At 39.5% G+C, this 14,448-nt stretch overlaps 2 protein-coding genes across 4 annotated transcripts in view; one reads left to right on the top strand and one right to left on the bottom strand.

Annotated features, from left to right (window-relative positions):
* Nucleotides 1–902: 902 nt before the first annotated feature.
* On the bottom strand, nt 903–3,720 carry LOC133844781 (histone deacetylase HDAC1). Its single transcript, XM_062279032.1, is given in 5 exon segments — nt 903–1,568; nt 1,625–2,882; nt 2,949–3,032; nt 3,034–3,062; nt 3,507–3,720. Coding segments are annotated over 5 exon segments (1,557 nt in total). The 5' UTR covers nt 3,550–3,720; the 3' UTR covers nt 903–1,425.
* A 540-nt stretch (nt 3,721–4,260) lies between these two features.
* LOC133844779 (tyrosine-protein kinase Src64B) overlaps nt 4,261–14,448 on the top strand; it is a 30,368-nt gene continuing 20,180 nt past the window's right edge. The window contains exons 1-2 of one of the 3 annotated variants that reach the window (XM_062279031.1): nt 4,261–4,465; nt 5,301–5,396. The gene's annotated coding sequence lies outside the window, so the exon portion shown is untranslated. The remainder of the gene's footprint in view (nt 4,466–5,300; nt 5,397–14,448) is intronic. The other 2 variants (XM_062279029.1, XM_062279030.1) reach the window with 2 other exon arrangements.

Genomic DNA, 14,448 nt, shown 5'->3' on the forward strand with positions numbered 1-14,448 from the left:
CTTTAAAAATAATCTTTAAATAAACTATGTATTAACTAAGCGATAAAAGTTCTTTAGATTATTCAAGAACTAAGTACTGATACTCTGATAGCATTTCCTCCAATGATTCACATTTTTCCTTTAGCCAAAATAGTTGCTAATATAATACCAATAATAAAATTCACAAAAATTCTTGGTAGAACTTAGCTTGTAATCCATTGAGATACATTTTGCCTTAGAGAAAAGAATTCCTGATGAAATTTAAATATTATTCATGAATGAACGATACCTTTAATAGGTTATGATATGGAAAAGTCACCCGATTTTGATGATATAAGCTAAATATATACATTTTTTTTAGAATAAGTCATGTTTCAACTTATTGCTCTTATATCAGCAATATAATTGATGGCTGCTAGCTATAAGAATGTAAATTTTTGTATTTTGTTTAAAGAAAATAAAAAGGCTGCAATAATTGATGATTTCTAAATCAATCGCTGTCACACAATTCGTATACATAATCTTGGTATAAGGCAACGAAACATATTCTTCTACTTCTTTTAACTGAGTAAATTTCCTACATCAAAAATTTTAATAATAAATAATGTGTCATATTTCTAAAGAAAATATTGATTGAAGGAAATTTAGTCACAAAATAGTTTTTTTAAAGAAATATAGTATTTTCAAGTTTTACCAGATTGTTGCTATTGCAGTTAACTATTGCAATTACTACAGAGTAGAATGACAAGTAATATAGATAAATAAGTAAATGTGACATAAACATACATAGTTCACTATGAAATGAAATGTTTCATACCTATTGACTAGAATATTTTGTACCACATTTACAAGATTTAATTTACGCCTGAAATATAAAAACGGATTAAATACATTATCTAATTTCATAATAATTGAAAGACAAGTTTCTTTACACGGCAATATTTAAAAAGTTTTATTGGTTACAAATTAGTTTTATGCGGCATCTAAACGGATTGCGCTTAAACGGTAAGATTCTCTGCATACGCAGATGCATTTGTATCTGTATCTGTATCTTTTAGTGGTATCTTTTATGTGGTATTTGTATTTTTTAATTGTAACTTCTGCTTAGCTTAAACACGAATTTCTTTTACACTGAATGAAATTGCCTTACGAGTAAAATGGATTTTAGTTTACTATGAGTTCGCTCTTCTGCTCTTTTATTCTTTTGTTTTTTATCGGCCAGCTAGCCAAATGTTGCTATGAATTGAGTGTGAGTGAATGAATGAATGAGGTTCGATGATCGACTGCAGCACAGTCTTAAGTAGTTTGGAAGGAACTACAATAATGCGGTTAAAAAAGGGTTCACGGACTGGATGATGAGGTTGAAGCTGGATGCTAGGTAAAATCCGGCGGCTTGTATTTGGGCGGTCGCTTAATTGGTTTCTATAACCAATTGCGGCCGCCACGTCATATGTTGTTCTCCTTGGCGCCCTTGGCTGCCGATGCGCCGCCAGCTGGCGCACTTGCATCGTTGTCGCCCTTGTTATTGCTGCTGCTGTTGTTGCTATTGTTATTGGCTGCCGGCGTCTCTTCGCCATCAGCGGCATCTGCTACAAAAGAGAGAGAGCTTAGCATATAAAAATACAACTTGAAACCTTTAACTTACCCTTCTCCTTCTCGTCCTTAATGTCGCTGGAGGCTTCGGAGGAGGTTTTGTTGCTAGAATTGGTGATGATGGGATCCTTATCGAGACGCGGCCGCTTTCGCTGACCCTTGTAGTTGCGATTGTCTCGCCTGCCGCCCTCGCCTTCATCCTCCGAGTCCGAATATTCGTTCTCGGGCACAATGCGTTTGTCTTTGTCGCTCTGTGGCAAACGTTCGTCCTTGTCGACCTTCTCGTCATCCTCGGACTCATCGTTGATCGCATCCTCGGGTATAGCTTGGATTTGAACGCCCGGCGCATGAGGCAACATGCGTAGATTCTCAAACAGACGATTCTTGATCTTCTCCAGATACTCGGAGGTATTCTGATTGGTCATGTTGCTGGGACTGATGTGCAGCTTAAAGTCCGGGCCAAAGTACTCGAAATAATCATTGTACGGCAATTCGTTGGCAATCTCCACAGCCAGCGCCACAGAGGTTTCATACGTCCAGCAGCGGGAGACATTCCGAATGGTGTAGCCACCGCCGCCAACCATGAGGAAGGGCAGATTATACTTCTTCACGAATTCCACACACTTGCCGTGTCCTTTTACGGTCAGATTGAAGCAACCCAGACGATCGCCAGTCAGCGAATCGGCGCCACATTGCAGGACGACAGCAGCAGGCTGGAATGTCTCCATTACCTTGGAGATGATGGGCACAAAGATGCTTTCATATGCATCATCATCCATGCCATCGCGCAGAGGAATATTGACGGCATAATACTTTCCCTTGCCGGCGCCAATGTCACGCAAATCTCCTGTGCCCGGAAAGTATTCGCCATACTTGTGGAAACTCACTGTCATCACACGATCCGTGGTATAGAAAGCCTCCTCGACGCCATCGCCGTGATGCACATCAATGTCGATGTAGAGCACACGCTGATGATACTTCAACAGCTCCAGAATACCGAGAACAATGTCATTTACATAGCAGAAACCAGATGCTTCGGATTTCTTCGCATGATGCAGTCCACCGCCCCAATTGATGCAGATCTCTGAAGCCTGTTTGTTTAGCTTAACGGCAGCAGCAACTGAGCCGCCGGCAGAGAGTTGACAGAACTCATAGAGACCATCGAAGACGGGACAATCTTCGCCTACGTTGAAGCGTTGCATTTGTTTGTTGTATTCCGTCATGTTGTCCGGGCGAATGGAACGCAGGAAACGCACGTATTCATCGGAATGAAATTTGGTCATCTCATCGGCAGTGGCTTTGTGTGGCCGCTGTGTGTGTAATTATATTATATCAGTGACAGGTGTTTAATTAATGAACCGGTTCTTATAACTTACGTAAATTTCCATCTTGCGATAGAGCCCATAGTTGAGCAGCAGATTGTGTGTCATGCGTATGCGGTGTGGCTTCATCGGATGTCCCCTGGCCATAGTAATAGTTGCCAATATCACCTAAAGTGCAGAAAAGTCAACATTAAATTAATTGCAAAAAAATTCGACTAATTTTAAGCCACGCTAGGTAAAATGAAAATTTTATCGCGACAGTGGTTAAGGCGTCTTTGCTCACAGCACACTTTTGCCGCTAACAAGCAGTGCAGCACTTTCGCTACATGGAACAAAGGCCTCTACAGGTACATACAAACACACACGTACACACCACCACCACAGAGTCGCATGCGTTGTGCGGTCGTTAGCGGAAAGTGTGCTGTGCGGCAAAATGCTAGTACAGTCGCTTTATAAATTGGAATTTGCAAAAATGCCGTCAAAAAGTGCCGAGTGGACGCTGTTTAAACAATCCAAATAAACAATAAATGATCGCAGATAAGCAAAGTTTCTACTTATTGGCACATTTTTAGCATTTTGGCTTTATTTTAAATTATCAATTTATTTACTTACTGTCGTAATAATAGCAAACGCGCTTTTTGCTATGCGACTGCATTTTTTTTGTTGATGGGCTACCGCCTTTCTATAAGCGCGGAGACGTTCGAATTTATTAACTAATAGTGTCAGATATTAATCTGACAATGTTTATTTAATTTTTTTATCCGCGCGCAATAAATTTTACTCGAACTATTAAAGAACACTTCCGCGCACCACAAGAAAATAATACGCAGTGTGACCGGAAACTAGATACTGAAAAATATTACTTTGGAATCAAAATATACCACTTTTGTCTATCGCGCGACTTTTAAATTGATTGTTTGCTTTTGTGAATCTTAGCGATAGTCCAAAATATTTTATCCTGTAGATAAATTTATTCCTTGTGAAAAGATAATTTGAAATTGGATTTGCACGTCGTATTTTTCGCAGGGCTGCATAACAGTTGTTCTCGGAGCTAAACGTTGCCACATGACAGAATTATATACATGTCGTTGCCACATTTTGACTAATGTTACCACACAGTTAAAATTCGTTACAATGCGACAAATTGGGAAATAGCTATTTAGTATATTTAAAATAATTAGTTTCACAGGTGTTGATTCAAATTGGGAAAAAATAAATATGTATTAATATTCAAAGTATTATCAATGACGATTTGGTTTTCTATCGTGTTGATATTTTCCGCATAAAAGTGGCCACGGTGGGGTCACACTTGCGATCTCTCTTCAATGCTGTTGTTGTTGATTGTCGCGAGAGAGGGAGAGAAAACCGATTCAGTCGAAAAAAGACCGTTGATTGAGTTGGACGCGTTTTCAGTGCGAGGCTTTGTCGGTCGGTGTTTTCCGTTGTCTTGTCGGTGAAAAATAAGAATTAACAACAAATCTAAAGTGGAGATAAATGAATGCAATTGTTGTCGGTTGTGTAAATTACATTAAACATAATTAATAACTGGGCAGTCTGCGCGAAGTTAACGCGTAAGTTTTAATTGTGTTTTTGTGTGTGGTGTTCTATTTGCATGCGTATGTGTGAGTGTGCGACGTGTGTGTGTGTGTGAGTGTAAAAGAGAAAGAAGTTTCAGTTTCCAAGCAAAGCAAACAGCAAGTAAAACAGCAGCAGCAAACGGAGTTGCAGTGGAAACACAAACAGAGCAACACTCACACACTGAAACGACCAACACACACACATGCATGAACATGCCAACGAAAAAGAAGTGGGAAAACTGAAATATAGTGTCAAAGCGAAGAAGTAACAAAAAATAAAATAAATGAAATGAACGCGCCCGCTTTTCAGTGCATGTTGTTGATGATGAGAATTAATTAAAATAAATAAAAATAAAAGATAACCGCCTCGAATATCCTGCGCAGCGTCGTCGGTTGCCTTTTGTCGCCGCTAACTTTAGTTCTTCCTCTTCCTTATTCGCTGTGTCTCTCTCGCTCTCTCCCTTTCTCTCTTTGGAATTTTACCGACTGCCGCAGACGTCTATGCTGCTTGCTTCCGCCCCCGCGACCAACGCCTCTCCTCGCATTGAAGCTTTTTCTGTTACTTTTTTTCCTTTTCTCCACTATATTTCCTTTTTCAATGCGCCCGCAGGATATTTTCCGCTGTTATTTTTCTTTTTTGCTTGCCCCTCGCGTACGTGTTTAATTATAGTTTCTGTGTCTTTCTCTCTCTTTTGTTCTCATTCAACTCCATTTCCAATTAGCGCAATTTCGGCAATCGCGGAACTAACAAAAAATAAGAAAAAGAAAAATGTAAATCTCGAAATTTTATTTACTCCAATGTTGTTCTGTATTCATTTTTAAACAACAGCAACGCGACTGCGTTTTATAGCCAGCATAATTCTGTTAAAGAGCGAAAATAAAAACAACAACAACAACTTGATTATTCTTCGTCTAATTAAAAAAGGTGAGTTTAAAACATTGCCACGCTTTTTAGTTGCTATTTTCAGCTTTAATTGTCGTTCAGCCTGTGGCTGCCCTGAAAAACTTGTTTGCTCCTTTTCACACCTTCCTACGTCTCTCTTATCCAGTGTGTGCGTGTGTGTGTGCGAGTGTGCGTAAGTGTGGCCAACGCATCGGTCGAAAAGTAGCACAAGACTGCAGCCCGATCATCATATCAAAAAGCCAATGAACGCAACAACAGCCAAATAAACTAAACATATATAAATACAAAACAAATCTGGCAACTACAATACAAAAGTAAAGTAGCGAGAGAGAAGGAGAAAGAGAGTATTTCTCTCCCGCTGCATTTTCTATTTGCGCTGCCTGATAAAAGCAAATCCATTTTTATTGCTCCTCTGCTGCTGTTGCTGTTGTAAAAAGTCAAAGAGCATTGTTGCTGTTGTTGTTGTTGTGGCTGCTTGTAATTGTCTGTAATTTAGTTGAGGACCAAACCAAAAACCAGTCAGGCAACCAGCTGTCGACGTCTGCGCATGGAATACCAAGCGACAGAAGAAGACGAAGAATGTGCAGCTGCTGCGGTTGTGTTGCTGCTGCAGTCGCTCTCTCGCAACCTCGCGCTCTCTTTTGCTCTCGCTCTGTGTGGCGCTCTTTGGCTGCTGTTGTTATTTATGCTTTATGCTCAATTTGTTGTTCTATTTTGGTTGGCGTTCGTTTGCCGCATTTATTTATTTACCTTTTTGGTGGCCTGTTTATTATCCCAGTGCAGCAGCATCGTTTGAAGTTCAAGCCACAATTCATTTTATGCTATTTTTGTAGCTTTATCTTGATCTCTCTCTCTTCTCGCTTCTTTGCCTACCGAACAACTCAGCATGTTCAGCATCATGATTATTTTCATTAACATGTTCTGCAACAACAACTATTCAAGTTTTGCTGCTGAAGCTTTTTGATGGCTTGACAGTTGAATGTTTACTTTTGAGCTACTCTTCTTTGCTTTTTTTTATTGGACTGCACTTTATGTGGCCAATACTCGGTATCTATGTCTGTCTGTTCCCCTCTTGCCAGCAAACCCTTTTTTGAATGGAAAGCCCTGAGTTCAAAGCAAAGTGCGGCATGAAGTTCATTCGAGTGCAGCACTTGGCAATTATGCCTTTTGGGCAGCATCTATAGCGCGCTCTCTCTCTCTCATACATAGAAATCATTGCGAAATGGGCAACGGTAAATCTGCTTAACTCGACTAACGGCAAACTTGTTGAGATCTCTTTTTGTTGTTGTAGTAGTTGTATTATTTTCATTTTGCGCGTACAAAGCGCTTACGATTCGACAACTCACAAAGGCAAATGGCAAAATTACTGCAAATGTTGTGGGGGAGGTGGAGAAGAGAAGAGAAGAGAGGACAACAAACAGCAATAACAACTGCTAAATAGTGAAAAAGTAGCCGAAGCAGCAAAAGTAGAAAATTCAATTGTTGAAACTGCGGCCTGCGCTGCCTTTGTGTGCAGCTTTTAGTGTCGCCCACTTACAACACACAGACACACGCACACACACACACACTTACGCACAATGGAGCTGCGAAGTCGACGACACGACGTCAGCAGCAGCGTCTTTTATTGATAAGAAAATTGAAAGTGCGTGGCAAAGACGAAGAGGCGACAAGTGGAAGGAAAGACGAGAATGCTAAGAGACAATTTACATAGAGATGGGCGCGTGAGTTAATTTGCCGATAGGTCAGCTTCAACTATTGAATGACCAATTAGAGAGCACGAATAAAAGTGGAAACGATGAATTGAAGTTCCTGAAAATAAATCTTCCAACTTTTAAATTATGCAAGTAGATAAAATAGAATCTTACTCCCAGATGAAACTATCGAAATAGCTAAAAAGATGAAAGCTTTTACCAATAGATCTGATAATTTGGTTTTAAATTATTTAGGAATGTATTTAAAGATTCAAAATATCAGTATGTTGAAATTTAAGAGTTTATACTTCAATCAAAATAAGAGCTGATATCTTAAATTGAATCAAGCATCTTTAAAAATTGCAATACTCAAGAATCTCATTACATTAAGTTTTTGCTCTGTTGTCACCATTTCTTTTCAAGCATACTCGACAACATCAACGACGTTTTTGTAAATTCGTATACTCGGCAGTCATTTAATCATCGCAGTTGTTTAGCAAAAAGTGTTGCCACCTATTTTGCCGGCGTGTCTATTGTCATTGCCTCATCCATTGACACACTTCAGATGGCGCTTCGGGCGTTTCAGCACAAAAGCGTCATCAATCCGTATAATGGACGCCGTTGCAGTTGACCCAACGCTCTGCCACGCCCCATTTCGGTCGCAGCTAGTAACTAGAGAGTTCAAAAGTTTTTATGGCAATTTAAAGTTTTTTCCTTGCCTTCCCTTCACATTAAGTGCAGCAAAACGCCTGTCGTGGTTGTTGTTGCTGCTGCTGCAGGACAACAAACATTGGCATGTTGCACTGCTGCTCGATTGTTTTCATTTCGGTGAAGGTACAATTCACCGTTAGCTGGTTGCTGGCTGTTGGCTGCTGACTGAGCCAAAGTTCTAATTTATGTTGAGAAAAAGTTACTGTCGCATTTAATGGTCAGCTGCCGGGCAGAACGAACGAACGAATGAACGAACAAACCGAGCGTAGATGAGGCGTGAGAAAAGACAGAGAGAGAGAGAGGCAGCGGTGGGAGGTGCTAACGGGAATGGGATGACCGGCTAACCCAAAAGCAAGCGGGGCTGGTCAATTAGATTTATGGGATTAGGACAGGTCGTATGGCCATAAAACACTCGCAACGCAACGCACACGTGGAAAATCATCGAGCTTTGCTGCAAACTCTGCTCCAAACATTTTTGCATTGTTTGCTGCGCTAGTTGGATGTGTGTTGATTCCACAGCGCCGCCCCTTTGAGGCGTCGCCACTTCAGTGCACATCCGTCTGTACACAGAGAGAAAAAAAAACACAACAAGAAATGTATGTAAACCAAAACATTGTTTCATTCCATAAACCGCCGACAACTTTACGCCGCGGTGGTTGTTTCCCCACACGCAAAAGGCTCTGGCAACGTGTTCCGGTTTGGCCATTCATTCTTTTCCATAGCCATTTCCCCCCTCCCCCCACTACCCACGAAAACCTTCCTGACATTCCTGCCCAGGTCTCGCACAAAACTCCTGGCCGATGCCGACGCCGATGCCGAGGCACAATCCATGAGCGCGCACACACATTTCCGGCTCGAGAGCAGTAGAGAAACTCCACGAGTTCCCTTCCCCTTCCCAAAAAATTGGACGTGTGTGTGTGTGCTTTATGTGTGGTGGTTGCTACTGGCTAGTTTTCGATTTTATTGATTTTCATAAAGCAGCTTTTATGGCAAACTTTTGCGTCTACTCCAATTAGAGACGCAGCTGTGGAAATAAAAGTTTTTGTCCATTTGCATTGAAGTAGCTGAAACTATGCTTTAACTAACTATCTACTTTTAAGCCATATTCTCCGCAAGTCTGACAACTGATTCTGGCTAATCCTAAAGCAATTGCCCCCAAGGCAATTACAACTTGAACATCATTTTGTCAGCGTTAAAAGAAACTTGGATTAGTCTTGAGCGTCTTTTTAGACTTGCATACAACAACAACATGTGAGATGACCCACTTTTATTTACTTTTTTTTGCCATGGCACAATTCGCCAGCAAGTGCCAAAGACTTAAGTTGACAATAAAATGGAAATGTTGGGGGCGACTTAATGAAAAGTTTTTAATTACAAGGATCAAGACGATAAAAGTTTATTATGCGAAAAGCTCTCGCATTTCACTTGGCAGCGACGGCAATGTCGAAAATACAGAAAAATAAAAGTAAAAGCGTGGCAAAAACTAATAAACTGAACTTTCGGCACAACTTGTGCGGCATCGAACTATCATTAAACAACAACAAAAAAAAGAATGGAAAACCCACAGCCACAGCCACAACAACAATAACAGTAAATGCGAAAATGCCATCATAAATCCAGTTGAAGTTTGTGTTTTAATGTGCGGCAAAAAGTTTTTTTTGTTTGTTGCTAATCCCATGGATAAATGCATCCCGAAATCGGAGCCACAATAAATCGTATGAGATTTCAGTTGGAATGCCACTGTTGCGCTGCTGTTGTCGAGGCCAAAAAGTAGGCAGAGATAAGGAGACAGAGAGAGTGGGAGAGTGGGATGTAACTGGATGGCAATTGACGGCCAAAAAACTACAGCAAAAATAGCAAATCGATTTCAAATGCAGTCAGTATCGTTCTCTCTCTACCTCACAACCTAATATTGATATAAAAATTTGAGTACATTGAACCCCCAGTGGAGACGACAGGACAACGAAGTAAGGTGTGAATTTGCAAGGAGGAGGAAAACTATCAGATAAACATAAACATGGTAACTGGAACAGGGCTGAAACTAGCATTAGGGAGAACACTAGATGCTCGTCCTGGGAATTACTGCATAACAAAGCAGATTTGCGGTTGAGCTAAAGATTCTTTTACTCTTATCGATGCGAATCTCGCTTATGAGTGAAACTTGAAAAAAGTTGTGCTCAAACAACCCCTTCAACTTCCAGCAGCCATCGCACACAAATGAAATTAAAAAGTTAAACATCAACTGTGCGAGACAGTTGAGAAAAATGTGTGTGCTTCCCCTTGGCTTTTTTTCCTGTTTTGAGAACGATCAAAAGCAAAAAAACAACATTTAACTGATTTGAGTGGTTGTCTTCATGCAGACGTACACCACAATTTTTGCTTTCATTTCAATTTTCAGCTACTTTTGCTGGCGCTTCCTGTCCCAAACTTTTCAAGAATGCGACGTTGAGATGGCAAAAGAAAAAAATAATGAAATAAAAATGCTAGCTACACAGTTGAAAAGTAACTGTGACTTGTGAATCACCGTGTGAAAATTTAGCAGAGATAGCAAACTTACAAAACTGTCTAATAGAATAGAGAAGGACATATTTTAAAGGGCTGAAATATGGAAAGAACTTATGTGAATGACATTAGAGATGCCGGAAGAAGGGAGCGTGAAGTCGAAAAGTAACTGCGACTTTTGTGTGACATGTGAATATTTGATAGAGATAATAATCTATGCATTGGAATCACTTTAAAGTTGTGAAAGTACTTTGAAGCGGAAATAAGAAAGATTAGTGCACATGTTTTAATAGAAAAAGTTTCATGGATTCGGGATTGAAAAACTAAATAATACAGCAAAGAAAAAAATACTTTAAAATTAAAATTATTTAATACAGATTTTCATTTTCCCTAAAATATATTTTATTTTAGACCTCCGCAACTTTGCAGCATTTTATTTTGACTTTTTGCTCATCTCTGAAAACAGTTTTATTTTCTTTGCCATGGAGGGTTGTAGGGTCATGAATTATACGATTGCGCTTGGGGAACAACTACAAATTTTCAAGCATATTTCATGCGATGCTTCACTTCAAAACTAGCACCAAAAACTTGCTCCTTCTGCTGAGCTCAGAACAAGCAAAAGTGTAGAGCGGGTGGGGGTGGAAAGTGGGTGTTAGACAGGGAAGTAGATGTGGATGTGAATGTGGCAGAAGGATGTCAGCTTGCAATTTGTTGCAGCGCCTGGCAAGTTATTGTTATAGCCCCGGCCGATTGACTGACTGTCCAACAAAATGTCACGCTGTGATTGCGCCGAGAGCGAAATCTCAGTTACAGTTTCAGCAACAGCTTCAACTGCAGATGCAGCTACAGCTACAGCTACAGCTGCAGCTTTCTCAGACGCGAGTTGAGTCTCAATTCTCAATGCTCAGTTACTGCGTCTATTTGTCATTGGGTTGTGCTGAGTCTCGAGTGCATTGCAGTTGTTGGATTTGTGTCTAGTGGCACACTCGAAGTTGCAGTTACTCCCCAGGCGCTCGACCCAACCCGCACCATGCGGCATGTGGCAGCTCAATGCACTTTACTGATTATTTCTGTTGTATTGTGCATGCCCTAAGAACTGGGGTAATCAAATGATTGTAATTAACTTGCTAAAATTGAAGCAAGTTTGTCAATCAACGAAATCGAAATTGAAATGTTTGATTTCAAAATAACAAAATGATAATCAAAATAGAAATTGAAATATCATTCACAACAATTATAAATAGAATGAAAGGAATGACAGTCATATAATCAAAAAGTATTTTTTATTTATATTTCTTAACTTAATAAAAACTGAATTTTTATATCATATGTTTAAACTGATATGCACACAGTTTATTTAAATCATTATGATCATATTCTGAAAATTTCATAATATTTACTTTAGCAACTCAAAAGTTACAGCACTTCAAAGAAATAATATCTGCATGTTGACGAAAACTTGAAGTAAATGTGCAATATTTCTTAACTTAATAAAAACTAAACTCGAATATCGATTGTTTAAACTGATATGCACAAAGTTTACTTTATTCATTATGATCATGTTCTGAAAATTTCATAACATTTACTTGAGCAACCCGAAAGTTAGAACACTTCAAAGTAGAGTATCTGCGAGTTGACGAAAACTTGAAGTAGACCATTTCAACTCGTGTTTATTTGTTGCTCAGCAGTTTCTTTTTACAATGCTCAACGTGACGTAGCTCTGCAGCAGTAATCAATTTGACACAGATTTAGATCGAAATCAATATCAATTGTGTCAGCGATTGCCTTGTGCCATGGGATAGAAATGAAGCTACCTCTGTGTGCTGTTCAGCTACATACATCTCAATGCAATTAACCAGACACCTGAGTGTGTCTCTCTCTCTGTGTGAGTGTGTGTAGGTGTTTTACTATCTGTATGTGTGCCAATGTGCATACATACAAATTAGTTTTAATATTTGCTAAGCAAACACAATGCGCAAATTCGCTGAGTGCGCTGCAGTTTGAAACTGCCAACTTAACTCACTTCCGTTTCATTTCATATCTCTTCGTTTTTCGTTCCATTGCGTTCCGTTTCGCAGCGCAACAATTTCAATTGGATTCGGAGTTGTAGAAATATTTACAAAATTGCAATTTACATATTTCTATTACCCATTTGGCAGTGCGTAGCCAATGTTCAAATATTTTTCCCACATTTGCATAACAACAGCACAACACAGCGCAGCCAACAGTAAAAAGTGGAAAAATAACTAAAAGTTCCCATGTTCCCATATTGCATTTTGTAGCTGTTTTGTGGTTGCCATAAAATTGCATGTTTAGCCTAGCTGTTGCACGTTGTTGTTGTTGTTGTTGTTGCCGCTCTTGTTGCTGTTGCTGTTGGTTTGAATTGGATTGGGTCTACTGCTACTGTCTGTTGGCCAGGATCGATTCACGGCTTTGAATAGCTCGGCAAATATTTGCCGCTTGTTTATACGCTGCACTCCAGACTTGGGTCTATATACATACATACTATATATGTATTTACATCTATCTGTGGCACTTGAGACCATTTCATCTGTGATTTGTTTTCTTGTTGTAGCTGCTGCTGCAACATTGTAAACAGTTGTGCTACACATAAAAGGCTGACAGCGAGAGTCAATAACCCTTTCAATTATAAATAAAAACAATGCTATGTGCTAACTAATTGAAATTTACAAGTGTTAAGAGGTTCTTCAAAGATCACTCAAAATGGTGAGAGGTTTAACAATAGCTAAACAAATATTTGAAGCATAAGTAGATTAAAAATGAAGTTTATAGAGAATTGGAATCGAGCTGCTAAAATTAGAATAAAGAAGGTTCTTCTTCCAAGAAGAGTAACCAGTTTTATATATTTCAAGTAAATTTCCAGCAGACAATAAAAATGATATATATGAATTGGGGCAGTTTAATTAAGAACTTCCCAAATTGGTTTTTGCTTCTGTAGCCACCCTGCTAAGTATTGTAGAGAAAAGAAATATGTACAAATAGATAGATAACTTCGGATTAGAGTAGTTATTTATATAGTGGAAGAACACTCCACTAAAATTTGTTTCCATTTATAGACATATTGTGTCTAACTCAAACGCTGTCAAAGGCCCTTTATTTGATGTTTTATTATCAACATTACTTGGATCTAAAATAAACACATGCTCGAAAAATTGACCAACATTTTATTAGGGGGTGTATATGCATACACAAAACAAATAGAGAGTGTGAGAGAGTGAGAAAGGCAAAGAGAAAGAGAGGCAAGAAGAGAGTGAAGTAGCGCTGTTGCTCATCAGCTGCTTCGCTGCTGCTGAAAACCGAAAGTGATACATCTGCTAACGCCTTTTGCTAGGGTCGTTCGCGTTGTGTTCGCGCCCCTCGCTATAAATACGAAATGTGCTGCAGGGTCTGTCAGTGATGCGCATCCTGAGCGCACTTCCTTTTTCGCCTTTGACTCGGTAAGCAGGTCACGTGAGCATTTCAGCAGGCCAAATTGCTTAAGACTTACGAATCAGTGGGTGAGTTGGAATTGTACAAGGAGGCGCTACGCTGCTGTTTGCTGCTGCTGCTGCTACTGACAAAGGAAACCCTCTCGACAGTCAGTCAGGCAGTCAGCGATGCGTCCGTCGGAGTCGTTCGTCTGTTGAGGGGCAGTAAATGTGATTGCTTGCCTGTCGCTTGAATCCAAAAAAAAAACCCCCCTCGAACGCTTCTGACCTCCTCCGTTTTAGTCGTTTCACTTGCGCTGCCGTTGCTATTGCCTGGCTTGGTCTGGCCTGACTTGGCCTCGTGCGTGTTTTGTTATTCTTAGCTTTAGTTTGCTCTGCAGAGTGTCAAAGGGTCGCACGGTTGTTTAAACGGGCTTGGCACGTGATTAAGGCAATCGATAAAGAGCTGAAGAATAGCATAATTGATATATAAACTGAGTATCTAAAGGGAGTATTTAGGGGCGCAACATTTCTAAAACCGCCTTGATAAGTCAGCAATAAGTATAATTTTTTTGGTATATTTTTGTAATGCAAAGAAATATATGATACAAAAAGTATATATTAAAGATACATATTTATATAAAAAAGAATTTCATCACATACAAAAAAAAAGAATATTTTATTAAAAGTAGTAGGAATATATAACAAGTAAATCTGTTTTGTCTTAAAAACGAAGTAAGA

The sequence above is a fragment of the Drosophila sulfurigaster genome, chromosome 3 (assembly GCF_023558435.1).
Source record: "Drosophila sulfurigaster albostrigata strain 15112-1811.04 chromosome 3, ASM2355843v2, whole genome shotgun sequence".
In the NCBI taxonomy this organism is placed as follows: domain Eukaryota; kingdom Metazoa; phylum Arthropoda; class Insecta; order Diptera; family Drosophilidae; genus Drosophila; species Drosophila sulfurigaster.